Source organism: Colletotrichum navitas (assembly GCF_030913465.1).
Source record: "Colletotrichum navitas strain CBS 125086 chromosome Unknown LY79scaffold_176, whole genome shotgun sequence".
Classification (NCBI taxonomy): Eukaryota; Fungi; Ascomycota; class Sordariomycetes; order Glomerellales; family Glomerellaceae; genus Colletotrichum; species Colletotrichum navitas.
In genome coordinates, this window is record NW_026850722.1 from 21,762 (window position 1) to 36,167 (window position 14,406).

The following is a 14,406-nucleotide window of genomic DNA, read 5'->3' on the forward strand; positions in this document are numbered from 1 at the left end:
ACTTAAGTAATAACTTCCTAGCTTACTTACTTACTTCTTTTTACTAGTTCTTTAGTATAAGGTAAAGAAAGCTTTATATTAATACTAAGTTCCTAAGTCTAAAGTTTATAAGTAGTATAGCCTTAGATTATAATTATAGTATATTTAATATCTTATTTAATTTTATAGATTACTAGCCTTTTTTACTTTTATATTTACTTTTTAAATAAATAAAGTACTTTAAAAACCTTATATAAGGTCTTTTATACTTAAGGAAACATAAATAAATAGCTTAAATATTTATCCTTAATAACTAGTATTTCATAGGCTTTATTAAAGCTTACTAAGTAGTTAAAAAGGTCTTATAAGATATAGTAGTAAGGTTATATTAACTTTACTTTTAATATTTATCTAGATATAACTTATAAGGTATATATTATTATATAATATTTATATTCTAAGTATAAAGGTACTTAAATTTTAACTTCTTTTATATTTAAAACTAGCTACTAAAGTATGTCTAGTCTTAAATACCTTAAACAAAGGTGCTAAGTGTTTATATTATTTATCTTATTACCTTGTATATTATAAGACAGTTTTAGGCGTTAACCTCTTGATTTTAGGGTAAAGAATACACTTATAAGGCTATAAAGGATAAGTAAAAAAGAGTATAAGGAATAGATATTATATTAGAGGATATAATAATAAAAGTAGATTTATAATTACTACTATATAATTATAGCTTATATTATAATATACCTCTCTAGGTTTATAATATATTTATTATTAAAACGCTAGTAATATAGAACACTTTTACTAATTACCTTCTAATTAGGTATATCTTACTAAAGTATAAGTAGTATTTTTAACTGCCTTAAACAGTACTTAAACCTAGGCCCTTAGGATTATAGAGGTCTTTAATTATATATATATATATATACTATTAAAGTATATAGAGGTCTAGAGTAAAGTAGGCTTATAACTATAATAATAAAAGTAGATCTATAATTACTACTATATAATTATAGCTTATATTATAATAGAGAAAAACTAGGTTAAACTTTTATATAAGGTAGATAACTACTTTACTTTTTTTAATAAAACCCCTTTAGAGAGTATAGTTATAACTATAGTACTAAACGTTTACTTTTTATAGATATACCTCTAAGACAACGTTTATATAGAAGTTCTTAATATAATAGACATTAGTTAATACTAGGTTAACTATATTAGGCCTTTTTAGTCCTAATAAGATCCTTTTAAGAATACACTTTTTTTTTAATAACTAAAAACAAAGATAATCTTAATTTAATATATTTATTTATCTTAGGATCCTTAAGTAAATCTAGCTTAAGGAGACTAAGATTATTTACTAGGTAAATAGTACTATAATTATTAAAGACTATATACTTAGAAAGTGTATATAGACTATTATAGCTATAAGTAAAGACCTTATATAATATAGTTTTTACTTAAAGTTTTTTCTTAATTAGTAATAGGTTAATTAATATATAGACTACTAAGTTTCTAGCTCCTTAAGTAAATATTAAATTATTTTTATCCTTAGCTTTATTCTTCTTAAGTAGAAATTATTTCTTATTTAAACCTTTATTTAGTAGCTTTATTTAATCTTTATTAATAAGTATATATTATACTAACTACTATTTATCTTCCTTAAGTTTTTCCTTAATCCTTATTAACTTTTCTTAGGTTTATTTAAGGTTTATTTAGTATAAAATACCTTATATTACTATTTTAACTTATAGATAGTTAGCTAGGTTATATATTATAAGGATACTATATAGATATTTCTTTATGTTTAGTAAATTATTTTTAGAGTTCTTGTTTAAGTAGTCTAAAAGTGTTATATAGACCCTTAATACTTTTCTTTTTTCTTTAGTTAAGGTTTTTTTATAGTAAAGTATAATAAAAATTACTTTATAATTACTTAGTAAAAGATTCTTTTTATTAGTTATTTTATTTTTTATAATATAATTTATTACTTTTTTTCTTTATATAAGAGCTAAGTAGTTTAAAATAGCTCTAAGAAAGGATTTTATAGTAAAATTCCTTTAGACCTCTAGAATATTATACTATTTTCTTTAAAGATAGTATTTTTACTATTTAGTGTACTATAAAGTAAAATTAATATTTATATTTACTTTTATAAGTACTATAAGATACTCTTTATAAACTAAAGTAAGTATAGTAAAGTTATTTAAAGTATAGTGTTATTTAAGAACTTTAATTAAAGCCTAAAGTAATATATTCTTTTAGTTTAAAACTTTATTATTAGTTACTTTATTAAGACTCTCTATATAAGCTAGGCTAAGTAGTACTAAGTTAACTATAGATTAAACCTAAGCCTTAATCTTTTTATATACTTATTTCTTATTAAAGAATCTATTAATATTCTTTTTATATAGTTTTTATTAAATAAAGTATAATAATATTTATAGTTTTAATTATAGCCTATTAAGATAATAGCTTATCTTTATTATATTTTACTAGCTAGTTATTAAATAACTAGTATTCTAGCTTATCTTTAAGGTTCTTTTAAGAATTACTATCTAGGTTAATATAGTCTTATAAATTCTTACTATAAGTATAATATTTAAGTATAATATACTACTTAGGCTAATTATATATAGTAACTAGCTTAATTAACTTATTAAAGTCTATTAACTTCTTAGTTTTAGTTATAGTAACTTTATAAATTAAGATTAATTAAAAAATAAATTTAAAATAAGAGAGTAAAAGATATAAACATTAAATTTAATTATAATATCTAGGGGTTTTTTTATATAAAAGCTAGGCTTATAACTATAATAAACTATAGTGTCTTATTATATAAGAGAAAAGTAGTTAACCTATTAAGAAACTATATATAAACTAGAGAAGTAGTAGAAATACCTTTTCTATATAGTCTATATAGGTAGTATACTATATCCTGTGGCAGTGCTACTAGCACTAGCTATATAAAGTTATTCTAGCTTTATAATACTATTATAATTATTATATAAATTAGTTTATTATAGTAACCTTATCTCTACTATATCTAACACTACTAAAATATAGAAAGGCTATTAGTTAAATTATTTATTTTATATAATTATATAAAGCCTAGTTTACTATTATTATTTATATATATTATATATAGCTTTATAGAAAGTATATTAAGGATAGCTTAAAACTAGAACAGTAGGTATAAGTCTTGTTTTCTTGTTGTTTAACCTAATTCTTGTATTATAATTCTACTATATACCTTAAAGATATAGGAATATTAATACTTTTAGGTATATAAATACTTGCTAGTAGAGGTATACTAATTTAGTATACTAATAGTGTATTCCTCTAGGATACAAGAGTATAACTATTTATAGAGGTGTTAACAGAAAGCCTAAACGTAAAGGATTCTAATGTTTCTGCCCTAATTTAGGAAGCGTAAGCAGAGGATTCTGTCTTCTTTAATAACGCTTTCCTATCTAGAGGTAATATACTAGTAGCCTTAAACTTTAAGGTAGATATAGAAGAAGACAGAGATTATACGTTTAGCGCTTCTTCTGAACTGGCAAGCCAGTCTTCTCTATTACCTCAGGAATGCACCTCGACAAGAAAACGGACTTCCGACACGGGGGCATTCGTATCGGCACACGCCCCTCTCAGTTCATTGTCGGCCTCGCAACCAATTGGGGCTCCTCACGTCAAGCCCACCCTGCTGCGTAGTCACTATGACTTTGTCAAGGCCATGTCAAGCTTAAAGCCACTGGCTTTTACATATCCCTCTTATCCTGGAATTTCCGCCACAGATCCAGGTCTTTGTCTAGATTATTTAGATAATATCCTTCCTCTTCCAAAAGTAGGTTTGTTGGATCAAGACTTGCGGAGCTTGGTAGCACGACATCGATTTCAGCCCGCGTATCTATGAGGCTTATAAGAGTTACACACGGCTCCGCTGCGTCGGCTTTTGTTAGACATCCCTCGACGAAAAAGTTGATTTCTCTGACAACAGGATTGTAAAGTTTAAGCCTGGTAAAAACATTGGAGACTATTGATTTGTTTTCATTTTGAGGGACACATTCGTATTCGAGAAATTCTGAGATCGGACAGGGGGCTGTGTGTGCCCATCCTGGAATATGGATTTCATATTGGACAAGTAACTTTTAGGCTCTGGTCCATGCCGCGCTGAATGCTGACCCTAGATATCCCGATAATACAGTACCCATCAACTTCAAACTTGCACATGAACTCTGATCTTCGTATCGTGAGCGACGGCCTTTATTCTTAATAAACCAGCATGTTTACCTTCGGGAGTTCAAACCACCGTACGGCTACGAAAACCTTCTGCAAGGTCTTCAGACGCAAAAGGCTTGCCGCATTTATCGCACGCCACAAGTGATCCATCTCAGTAATTTGTCTTGAATGCCATCCCAAGAAAACACCAAATGTTTAAACGAAATCAATACGCATGGAGACATCGAAAGGCTGATCCAGTCTGCTGTAGAAGCTGTCTGGGATTGCCCACCTCCACGATCCTGCCGTTGTCCATCACCACAACAACATCATAGTCCTCGATGGTGTCGAGCCTGTGCGCCACGGCCAGGATGGTATGGCTTGAAAGCTCTTTTTTGATCACCTCTTGAAGCAACTTATCGGTCTTATAGTCGACACTGCTAGTTGCTTCGTCCAATAGAACAACCCCACTCTGATCTTTGTGCAATATGGCGCGGGCTAGAGCAAACAGCTGCTGTTGGCCGTGGGAAAGACCCATCTCAGCGAAGCTAGCGTCCAGACCGCCCCGAGACTTGATTACATCGTCCCACAGGAAGGTTTTCTTCAACGCCTCTAGCAGTGCTTCGCCGCCGGATTGCCCATAGAAAGATCCGTTAGGATCAAGGTTCATTCGAACGGTCCCAGGTAGAGTCACTGGGTCTTGGGGGAGCGTGATGAAATGCGGTCGGATTGCCTTGCGCGACAGCGAGCAGAGATCAATGTCGTCAATTTGAATGGATCCTGTCGGCGTATCCAGAAGACGGAGCAACGTGAGAAGGAAGCAAGTCTTGCCGCTACATCATCCAATGTGAGAAAATGTTTCAAGGCAGGTATTTGTTAGGAGATGACTAACCTTCCTGTGCGTCCACATAAGCCAACCTTCTGGCCAGGTTTGATGTTCAAGGAAACCTCGTGAAGCACAGTTTCATCATCGGCCCTTTGCCACAGTTAGCACCAAATCTATTCCGCGAAAGCTACAGGATAGGGGAAATACTTGTATCTAGCATCTATACTCTTGAGGTTGATTGCACCTAAAGATGGCCATCCTTGAGGAACTGGGGGTAAATTCTGAGCATTGGCACCGTCTTCATGAGGAGTATCACGGACGAAGTCACGCAACCGAGCGATTGCGCCAAGAGACGTCTCCAGATTTGTCCAAGAACTGATCAGCCTCGACAAGCTAGAGTTAAGACCCATCAGGCTGACCATGGATAGACCTATGGCACCGCTGCTTGTTGTGTTGGTGGATTTGACAGCAAACGTAACCTGCGAATGGTTAGTGTGTCTTGAAAACAAGAGAACAGAAGCAGCACTCTAACCAGAATGGTTGCAATCACCGCGACAAACAAGTCTAACATAACCGTCAACCATCGTTGAATACAGAACAGCAAGTAGTAAGGTCTTTGAGAAACGTTAAGTAGGCGAAGTTGCTCTTCGACGAAACTCTGCTGCCATCCAAAGGCACGAATAGTCACAAGACCGTTAAGAGTCTCCGTAAAATGGGTGTAGAGCGGGGACTTAGACTCGAGATCAAGATGTCGCATCTGCCGAGAAGTCTTGAGATAGAATTTCTGCAGGAAATACAAGGGCAAGACACAAAAAGGAATGATGGCTGCGAAGTACTGCGCTCCCGAAGCGATGAGTGCTGTGGAAGCGATAGCAACCAGAGTATCGAGCACAACCTCAAAAAAGGCCGTAGGTAGAGTCTGATCGACAAGCGTCATGTCCTGGCTGAAGCGGTTGAGGGTGACGCCACTGTCCACTGTTGTAAAGAACCACAGAGGAGCATTGAGAACAGAGTCCAGAAGTTTCTGGTGCAGCCTTGCAGCTGATCGAGGGATGACGACGACGAAGAAGAGCCCAATGGCCAGTCCCGAGAACAGGACGGTTCCAAGGCAGAATGATAGATATGCGCCGAAGTAAGCGCCGCGGCTTCCATTATTGGTTCCGCGCTCGGTCCAAATTCTCAGCCAGATGTTTGGCATGAAGCCTAGAAAGATGTATGTGGCCGCGGCAAGAACAAATGTGACGGTTAGGGTCGGGCCAATTGATCGAAGGTAAAATTTGTAGAGCGAGAAGTCACCCGATTGTCTCTGAGTAGTATCTTCTTCCTTGGTTTCTGATGTCTCACACATCGGTGCCTTGGTCGCCACATTCGTGTCTTCGTCCACTTGAACGCTGTCTTCCGGGAGGTCTTCCACGTCAACGTCCTTGAAGACCGTGACAAGATTGACCGAAGGTCCTGTTTGTTCCACAGACCCCGTCTTACTGAGAAGGATGACGTTGTCGGCGATTGACTTTCGTGGACCTGGTGGAATCATGTCAGTATGTCCATGCGCTGTCTATTATGGCGCCTATTGGCGACGGGAAACAGGCAAGAAGACTCACCGGCAGGGGTGGTATGGATGACAGTTGTATCGCCTTCCTGCAGAAGACCCTTCCCGCCAAGTACGCGGTTGAACACTTTCGTTCGTGTCTCAGCATCGAGAGCGCTGAAAGGATCGTCTAGCAGAACGATGGACTTTCTGGCGTACACGGCTCTCGCAAGCGCCTGGATGATACGATATCAGTAATCACAAGCATCCTTCTGGGACTCGACTTTCCTTACAACTCTCTGCTTCTGCCCACCACTAAGTGTAATACCGCCGCTACCAACAAGCGTGTCGTCTCTCTTTGGCAATCTAGAAATATCTTGGTTAAGGTCGCAAGCGAAAACGACACGCCTGTACCATTCGTCATCAAAGGGCTCTTGGCCAACGATATTTTCCTTGATGGAGATATTCCGTAGCCAAGCAGATTGTTCACAGAAAGCAACTGACATACTTGGTTCTGCAAACCGGATATTGCCACTTGTCAGGGGCATCTCTCCAAGAATGGCCTTCAGAAAGCTTGACTTTCCACATCCCACGACGCCAGTGACCTCTGTGTATTTGGCTCTTGGAAGTGACAGTGTGATATTTCTGAGAATCGGCTCTTCTTTGCCCTCGACCCCAACAGTTACGTTTTCAAGACTAATAGCAAGACCAGACCTCTGTGAAGGCTGCTGAGAACTCATCGCCTTCATATTTATGGCGCGATGTGTTGAGGCCGTATCCGGCGAGATATCGGGGATGGATACCGTGATCATGGAATTCCTTTTTGAAACGGCTTGAATGCCTTGGACATGTTCGGGCTTGTGCTCGTCTTGTACGAGAAACTCTTGTATGCGACCAAAACAGGCGACAGAAGACACAAAAGCCGGGTAAGAGCCAATTAGGTTAGCCAAGGGGGTAGAAACCAAGGCCACAATGGCAAGAGATGTGAAGGCTTGAGATATGGTAAAGCCATCAGCTCTGGTCCAGAATACTGCAGCCGTCACGACGACGGCTGGGGTCATCTGGTCTGAGAGATTGGCTATTGGAAGCGTCAGATGCAAATGAACGGTGACGTTTGTGAACACAGGGACTTACAGATAAGAATGATTCGCACGATGAACATCCTGAACTTCTTCGACATATCAAGCTCTGCAATTCTGAGTTGCTGCACCATGGTGGCAAGATAGTCAATGAGGCCCATCATCTTGATACCCTTGATTTGGGCAAGCATTGAAGAGGTAGTGGAAACGCGTTCCTCAACACCTTTATTCCACATCATCCTTGCAGAACCAATGCCATCGGTGGCCCTTTCTGTAATGAAAGTGCAAACTGATTCCGTCATTTTACAGTCCAAGTCGAGATGGTAAAGAGAAAAGGGATGAAAACCACTTACGGACGGCTGGTATCACAACGACAAAACACGCTGCCCCAATTTGCAGATTTAGTAGATGAACGGCAACGCCCAGCTCAAGAACGCTAGCCCATATTTCATGCAGATCTTTGACCCCACTAGCGATTGAGTCAATATCGGTGCTCATGAGAGTAACAGCCTTCCCTTGACTAGCAGTTGCAGCGTCTAGCCTAAGAGACTTTCTAAAGATCAGGGAAACCAGCCCGCCTCGGATTGAAGTCGTGAGCTGGTACACCGCATGGTTGTAAATGCCTTTGGAGATCTAAGAAATTAGCACATCACTCGTCGCGATGGGAGAAGGAGGGAAGGATCACTGACTGCTAATCCCAGATAAACAAGCAAAGCAGCGCCAATAAGTCCCCCTGCAACCTCGCGAGACTGCGCGTCGCTGGGCTCCCCAACAAACTCAATGATCCTTTTAATCAGAAAAGGTTGGGAAAAGTTGAAAGCTGCCACACACAATCGCGGAAAGATTGGGGCCAGGTAACCAGTTCTGAAAGCGGATAGCGTGGCTCTGAGCAAGGCATGTTCGGCAGATTTGTCCCTGCTATCCCAGGACGAGCTGAGCATAGACAGTAGCCGAGCGGAGTCAAATTTGTGATCGATGTTACCGAGATCATCAACATTCAACATGCTCCTAGAACCTTGAAGGAACAAAGGGTTTAGCCAGCCGAATACAGATCTACTGATTGGTCCACTGATCTCTTCCTTTGATGAAGACTCCGGTCCACCAGGCTTTGGTATTTCTTCCAGAAAAACAAGAAGAAGCTTCATGGCCAGGGACACTACAAACACAACGCCAATCTTCCCAGTTGAGTTGGGCTGCTGCCGAAAGAGCGATCTCGCTTGGGCTATATCAACCAAAGATGTTATGAACAAATAAATACTGAGGAGCTTGGATGGCCTAGTTGAGCGTGCATGCTCTACGTAGATCAAGCTGATAAGGAGTATCGAGTTGACCAGGGCTAGAATGGCCGCTGCTAATGATGCTGGAGTCTTGAGTGTGGTCGGAAGTGCCCATAGTGCCAAGAGAGTTGCTTGGAGGGAGAGGTGGATCGTACTAGTAGCCTAGAGGGAGATTTTTAGATTTGATTCTGCAACTCATTCATCGCTGCGTAACGTACAAGCTTTGCCAAGAGAAGCCATCCGCTGGACGGGATCGAACGTCTTCGCAACAGCCATGTGACCCGGCATGGAAGGATTGCCAAGAAGATTGCGGACGGAACAATGGAAAAAATTGCCTGTTTGAAATAAAGCGTGAAGTCGAATTGTCCTGTCAACTGTGGCCCGAAGGCATCAAAATCAACCGACGCATTCATTGCAGCACGGTTGTTGATGTTGACGAGCAGAGCACAGCACGGCACAGTAGTCAAGAATGGACGCAGGGGAAAACAAAATGAAAGAGAAAGACTAAATAAATGTTTAACTGTTTTGTAAGTTGTTGTTGTTGTTGTTGTTTTATTTAACGCTAGGCTATTCCTGTATAGGACAAAGGGCGCCTGGGGTTACAGGCTTCTAGCTATATACAGTAAAACTAATAATAGTCCCTCTCTGCTATAATTAGTATATTTAAGTGTTATTATCTAGTGCCTTTACCTATGTTTTAGGTGTTCTTAACTTAAATTATTCCTTGCTATTAAGTGCCTATAGCTTTTTAGCTACTAGGATCTATATAGTAACCCCTAGTTAACTTATATTATATAAGTTAGCTAAGGGTTTCTATATACTTAGTTATATAGTACTACTTATATATTTATATTATTCTTAGGTTACTAGTTACTACTAAAATAAGTAAAAGTACCCTAGGTATAGTATAAAGAAGTTAAGAATAAAAGAGAAGTAAGTAAGTATATAGTTATTATATTTTTATTATAATAGAGGAGGTTATAAAGTATAAGTAGTTCTTATATATCTAATACTTTTATTTTAGTTATATTAGTAGCCTAGGTAGTGTCCTCTTTAGAGTAGTATAAAATTAAGGCTAAGTAGCTACCTATAATAAAGCCTATATAACTACCTCTAGTTACTATTACCTAGTAAAGGCTTATAATAGTAGTATTACTACTATATATCTAGAGAGGTACTATATAGCTATAGTTATATAAGTAATAGGTTAAGTATATCTTCTTATACCCTAGGGTAGATTTTAGTATAAAATTTATTATTATTTAATAAAGAAATAAACTTTTAAAACTTCTTTATTAGCTATAAGATAATATATATTTATTTATTATAGTGTAGTACTATATAGCCCTTAACCTTATAGTACTAGAGAGAGTACCTAGGGGTCTTTAGGTTTTTATAGCTATAGTGCTTTTTTACCTCTTTATATCTAAATCTATTATAATATTTTATAAAGTCTCTATATCTTAACTAGGCTATAATTAACTAGTAAAGTTCTATTTTACTAAAGGTAGTAATCTTAGGTATAGGTTAAAGGCTAGCGTTAAGGTTAAGTAGCTTATAGCTATAAAGATAATTATACTACTACTATATATTAAAAGCCCTCTTTTAGTATTATTAGATATCCTATTTAATATAGCTATATATTAGAAGTTATATTTAAAGATCTATAGGGTGTATTATTATACTCTTTTTTACTAGGCTATTTACTAGCTTATTACTACTAATTTTTATATAACTAGAGACCTAGTAAATATCTACTTTCTTGTTATAGTTCTTAGTAATATATATAAAGTCTAAGATTACCTCTTATAATAACTTTATTAAGGCTTTATCTAGGCTATATATTACTACTAAGTTACTAAGGTATACTATTATCTTATCTATACCCTTATTATATTATAGTGCCTATTAGAGCCTAGCTTTAGCCTCTTTTACCTCTATATTAAAGACTTTTCCTTATAGAAGTCTTTATTAACCTTAGTAGACTAGTTCTTTACCCCTAAAGACAGTATATCTATACCTTATTACCTCTTAGTCCTCTTATAACCTATCTATATACACTATTATATATATAAGGCCTAGTGTCTATATTTACTTTTTATAGTTATTAGTAGCTTTATTCTTACTTTATCTAGTAGCCTAGTATATTAAGATATATTAATAAGTCCTATATTATAATAGTAGTTAAGGGAATTTAGGTATTAAATTAGCTATCTTAATAAGAATTATAGGTAAAACTTTATTTTCTTTTTAGTTATTATAAAGAAAAGTCCTTATCTATTAGACTAATAGGTAGCTATTATTAAGAGTGCCTAGGTGTAGTCTATATTAGTCTTAGGTAGTATTAAGTAGTAGCTAGACTAGTAAAGTACTTAATTCTCTTAGAAGGATTAGTGTTAAAGTTGTCTACTAAATAGGGAGATAGCCCCTAATTACTTAGTTAACTACTATTTATATTTTATAAATATAGTTTAATAGCCTATATTTAATATATTATAAGTAGTCTAGAGTATATTTTCTACCTTATCTATTTAGGCCTAGGTACTAGACCTCTAAGGTATATAGTACTTATAAGATAATAATAGTGTAAAAAGCTCTCTTTATACTAAGTAAAAGGGCTTCCCTATATACTTTATTTAGCCCCTTTATATATTCTATTATAGACCTTACTATTACTATATATTCCTTAATATATTATCTTAGGCTTATTTTTTTATTTAAGTAGACACTAAGCTATTATATTATAAGTTTTAGTACTATTACTTTAGCTTTATATTATATAGTAAGGTTATTAGTCTTTTATTTTTATAAAAAGTAAAGTACCTTTATTTTTATCTTATTAAAGAGAATACTATTTATTTTCCCCTAGGAGGTTATTTTATCTAGGATAGCTTATACTTAGTCTTAGCTTTCCTCTTCTGTTTACCTAATATATAAGATACTATAGTTATCTATATAGCTAAACCTTACTTTTCTTAGACTAAATTAGTATAGTAGCTTAATATAGTATAAGTAAAGAATTAGTAATACTAGTAAGCCTTATAGTAGCCTATAGTAGAGTAGTTTTATTAAGAAGATATAGTCTTTAAAGTGTATATACACTTTATACTTTATTATAAAAGACAAGGCCTAGTTTACTATATTAATAGGCTAGCCTTACTCCTAGAGTACTTATACTAAGTGTCTACTATTAACTATATTAAATACTCTCTAGATATCTATAGTAACTAGGGTATAGTAGAATCTATTATTAAAAGCTACTTTTATATTCTATATAAGTAATACTACTATATTTATAGCTAATCTTTTTAGGAGGGCCCTAGCTACCTAAGGGTAAAAGACCTTATAGTCTAGGCACTTATACACTATTCTTTATACTATTAACCTTTTTAGCCTTTTCTTAATAGGTAAGAGGAGTAAAATTAGTCTTTACCTCTTAGAGGTACTTATATCTTTATTTAGCTTAGGTATTATTATTATTTTTACTTTCTAAAAAAGAAGAAAGTAGTAGCCTTTCTCTAGGTAGTTCTAGAATAAGGTCTATATATACTCTTCTATATATAGCTAGGCTACTTATAGTATAGTAATAGTAATATTATTTACCCCTAGTGTTATATTATTAGCCTTAAGTAGTACTCTTCTAGCTTTATCTATTATAATATAGTTATCTTATTTTATTATCTATTATAGTACTATAGGTATATATAGGTTAATGTCTATACTAGTATTAAACTACTCTAGTAGTTAGTTTCTTAGAATCCTAGCCTTCTTAGCTAGTGTAGTAACTATGTCTTTATTATTCTATAAAGAAGGTAACCTAAACTAGGTGCTAGGCTTATACTAGCCTATAACCTTATATAGGTCCTTATTTATCTTTATTTTATTAATCTAATTTATCTAGTATTTTACTTTTGCCTTATAGACTATATATTATAGCTCTTTTACTATATCTTTTATCTTATTATTATTATCTCTTTTTTTAGTATTATAGTATATTTTTCTAGCTATAGTATAGTTATTATTCTACTATATAACTAATTTCTCTTTAATTTATTTTATTTTTACTATTACTATAGTGTTTTATAAGACCTTTATTAGTATAGCTATTACTTAGTCTAGGTCTACTATTGTCTTTATTATATCTAAGAGAAGCTAAAGTGTTTACTTTATCTCCTTAGTGTATTTACTAATCTTCTTTATTATATTAATAGTAACCTTAGTTTTATCCTTTAGTATTAGTCCTATAGAAGTTATAATAGAGGTAAATAAAGTAAAGTAGTCTAAGCCTATATATAAGTGTTTTATAATTATAGTTAACATAAGGAGAATATTTATAAAGACTAAGTCTAGTGTACTCTTTTTATTATATATTAGGACCCCTAGTAAACTAGTAAAGGCTAGCTAGTTATTATTTATTTAGCTAGCTAGTTACTTAGCTTCCTAGTTTAAGGAAACCTTAGGTTACTATATTAGATATTATATATTAAAGTCCTCTATAATAAGGGTGTTCTCTAGAGGGGTCTAGGCCTCTAAGGTATTTAATACTGTTTATATTTATAGTTCTCTATATATATTAATAAAGCATTAGCTATATACTATTATACCTAGTATATTATATAGTAGGTTTATTATAATATTAAAGGTAATAGTATTATTATAGATTCTCTAGATATATATAAGTACTTAAGGTCTTATTTCTATATTCTACTATTCTATAACAAAGGAAAAAAGTAAGTAATTTAGTATAGTTTTTATCTTTAAGTATTTATTTAGAGAGCACTATAGCTCCTAGATTATAATAATATTAGCCTACTTATAGTCTATAAAGGTAAAGGCAATATTATATATTAGCCTTAAACGTCTTATATTAATATAAAGTATTTTAAGTTATACTATTATTAGATAAAGGGAAAAAATAGTAGCACTAATATACTTAGTTCTAGGTTATTTAGTATAATACCTCTCTCTAAGATATCCTCTATTTCTTTATTAATCTATTAGAAGATATTAAGTTTATTATTATATATATCCTTAGTGGCCTATTATTAGGTAGCCTCTAGTCCTAGGCTCTTGTTAGCCCTCTTATCTACTAGTTAGGATACCTTAGTTAATATTTATTATTACTATTTTATCTTATAAAGCTTTTATCCCTTCTGCTTAATAGCTTATTTTTAGCTTTTTAAGGGCCTAGTAATAGTTATTTTCTTTTTTATTAATTATAGTAGGTAATTATAAGTACTCTTAAAGGGGCTTTTATAGTTAGTACACTATTATAGTTATTTATAAGGTCTATTTTTATAGTTAGTTTTTAGTATACTATAGTTCTTATAAAGTTATAGTTTAATATATAGTCTTACTTTATACTAGTTAAAGTAAACAATATATTATACTAGCCTAAATTTATCCTATAATAGCTATAAGATAAGGCTATTAAATAATTAAAAAGGTCTAGCCTTCTTCCCTAGGGCTATAATCTATATCTTA

General features: G+C 33.7%; 1 protein-coding gene across 1 annotated transcript; it reads right to left on the minus strand.

Annotated features, from left to right (window-relative positions):
- Nucleotides 1–4,108: 4,108 nt before the first annotated feature.
- Nucleotides 4,109–9,423, minus strand: LY79DRAFT_120794 (P-loop containing nucleoside triphosphate hydrolase protein). Its single transcript, XM_060550778.1, has 10 exons — nt 9,141–9,423; nt 8,335–9,084; nt 7,999–8,278; nt 7,701–7,934; nt 6,860–7,644; nt 6,640–6,802; nt 5,571–6,559; nt 5,246–5,517; nt 5,105–5,188; nt 4,109–5,045 (listed from the first exon to the last, which is right to left on the minus strand). The coding sequence occupies exons 1-10, from the start codon at nt 9,333–9,335 to the stop codon at nt 4,439–4,441; spliced, it is 4,359 nt and encodes a 1,452-aa protein (XP_060407187.1). The 5' UTR covers nt 9,336–9,423; the 3' UTR covers nt 4,109–4,438.
- Between the last annotated feature and the right edge of the window lie 4,983 nt (nt 9,424–14,406).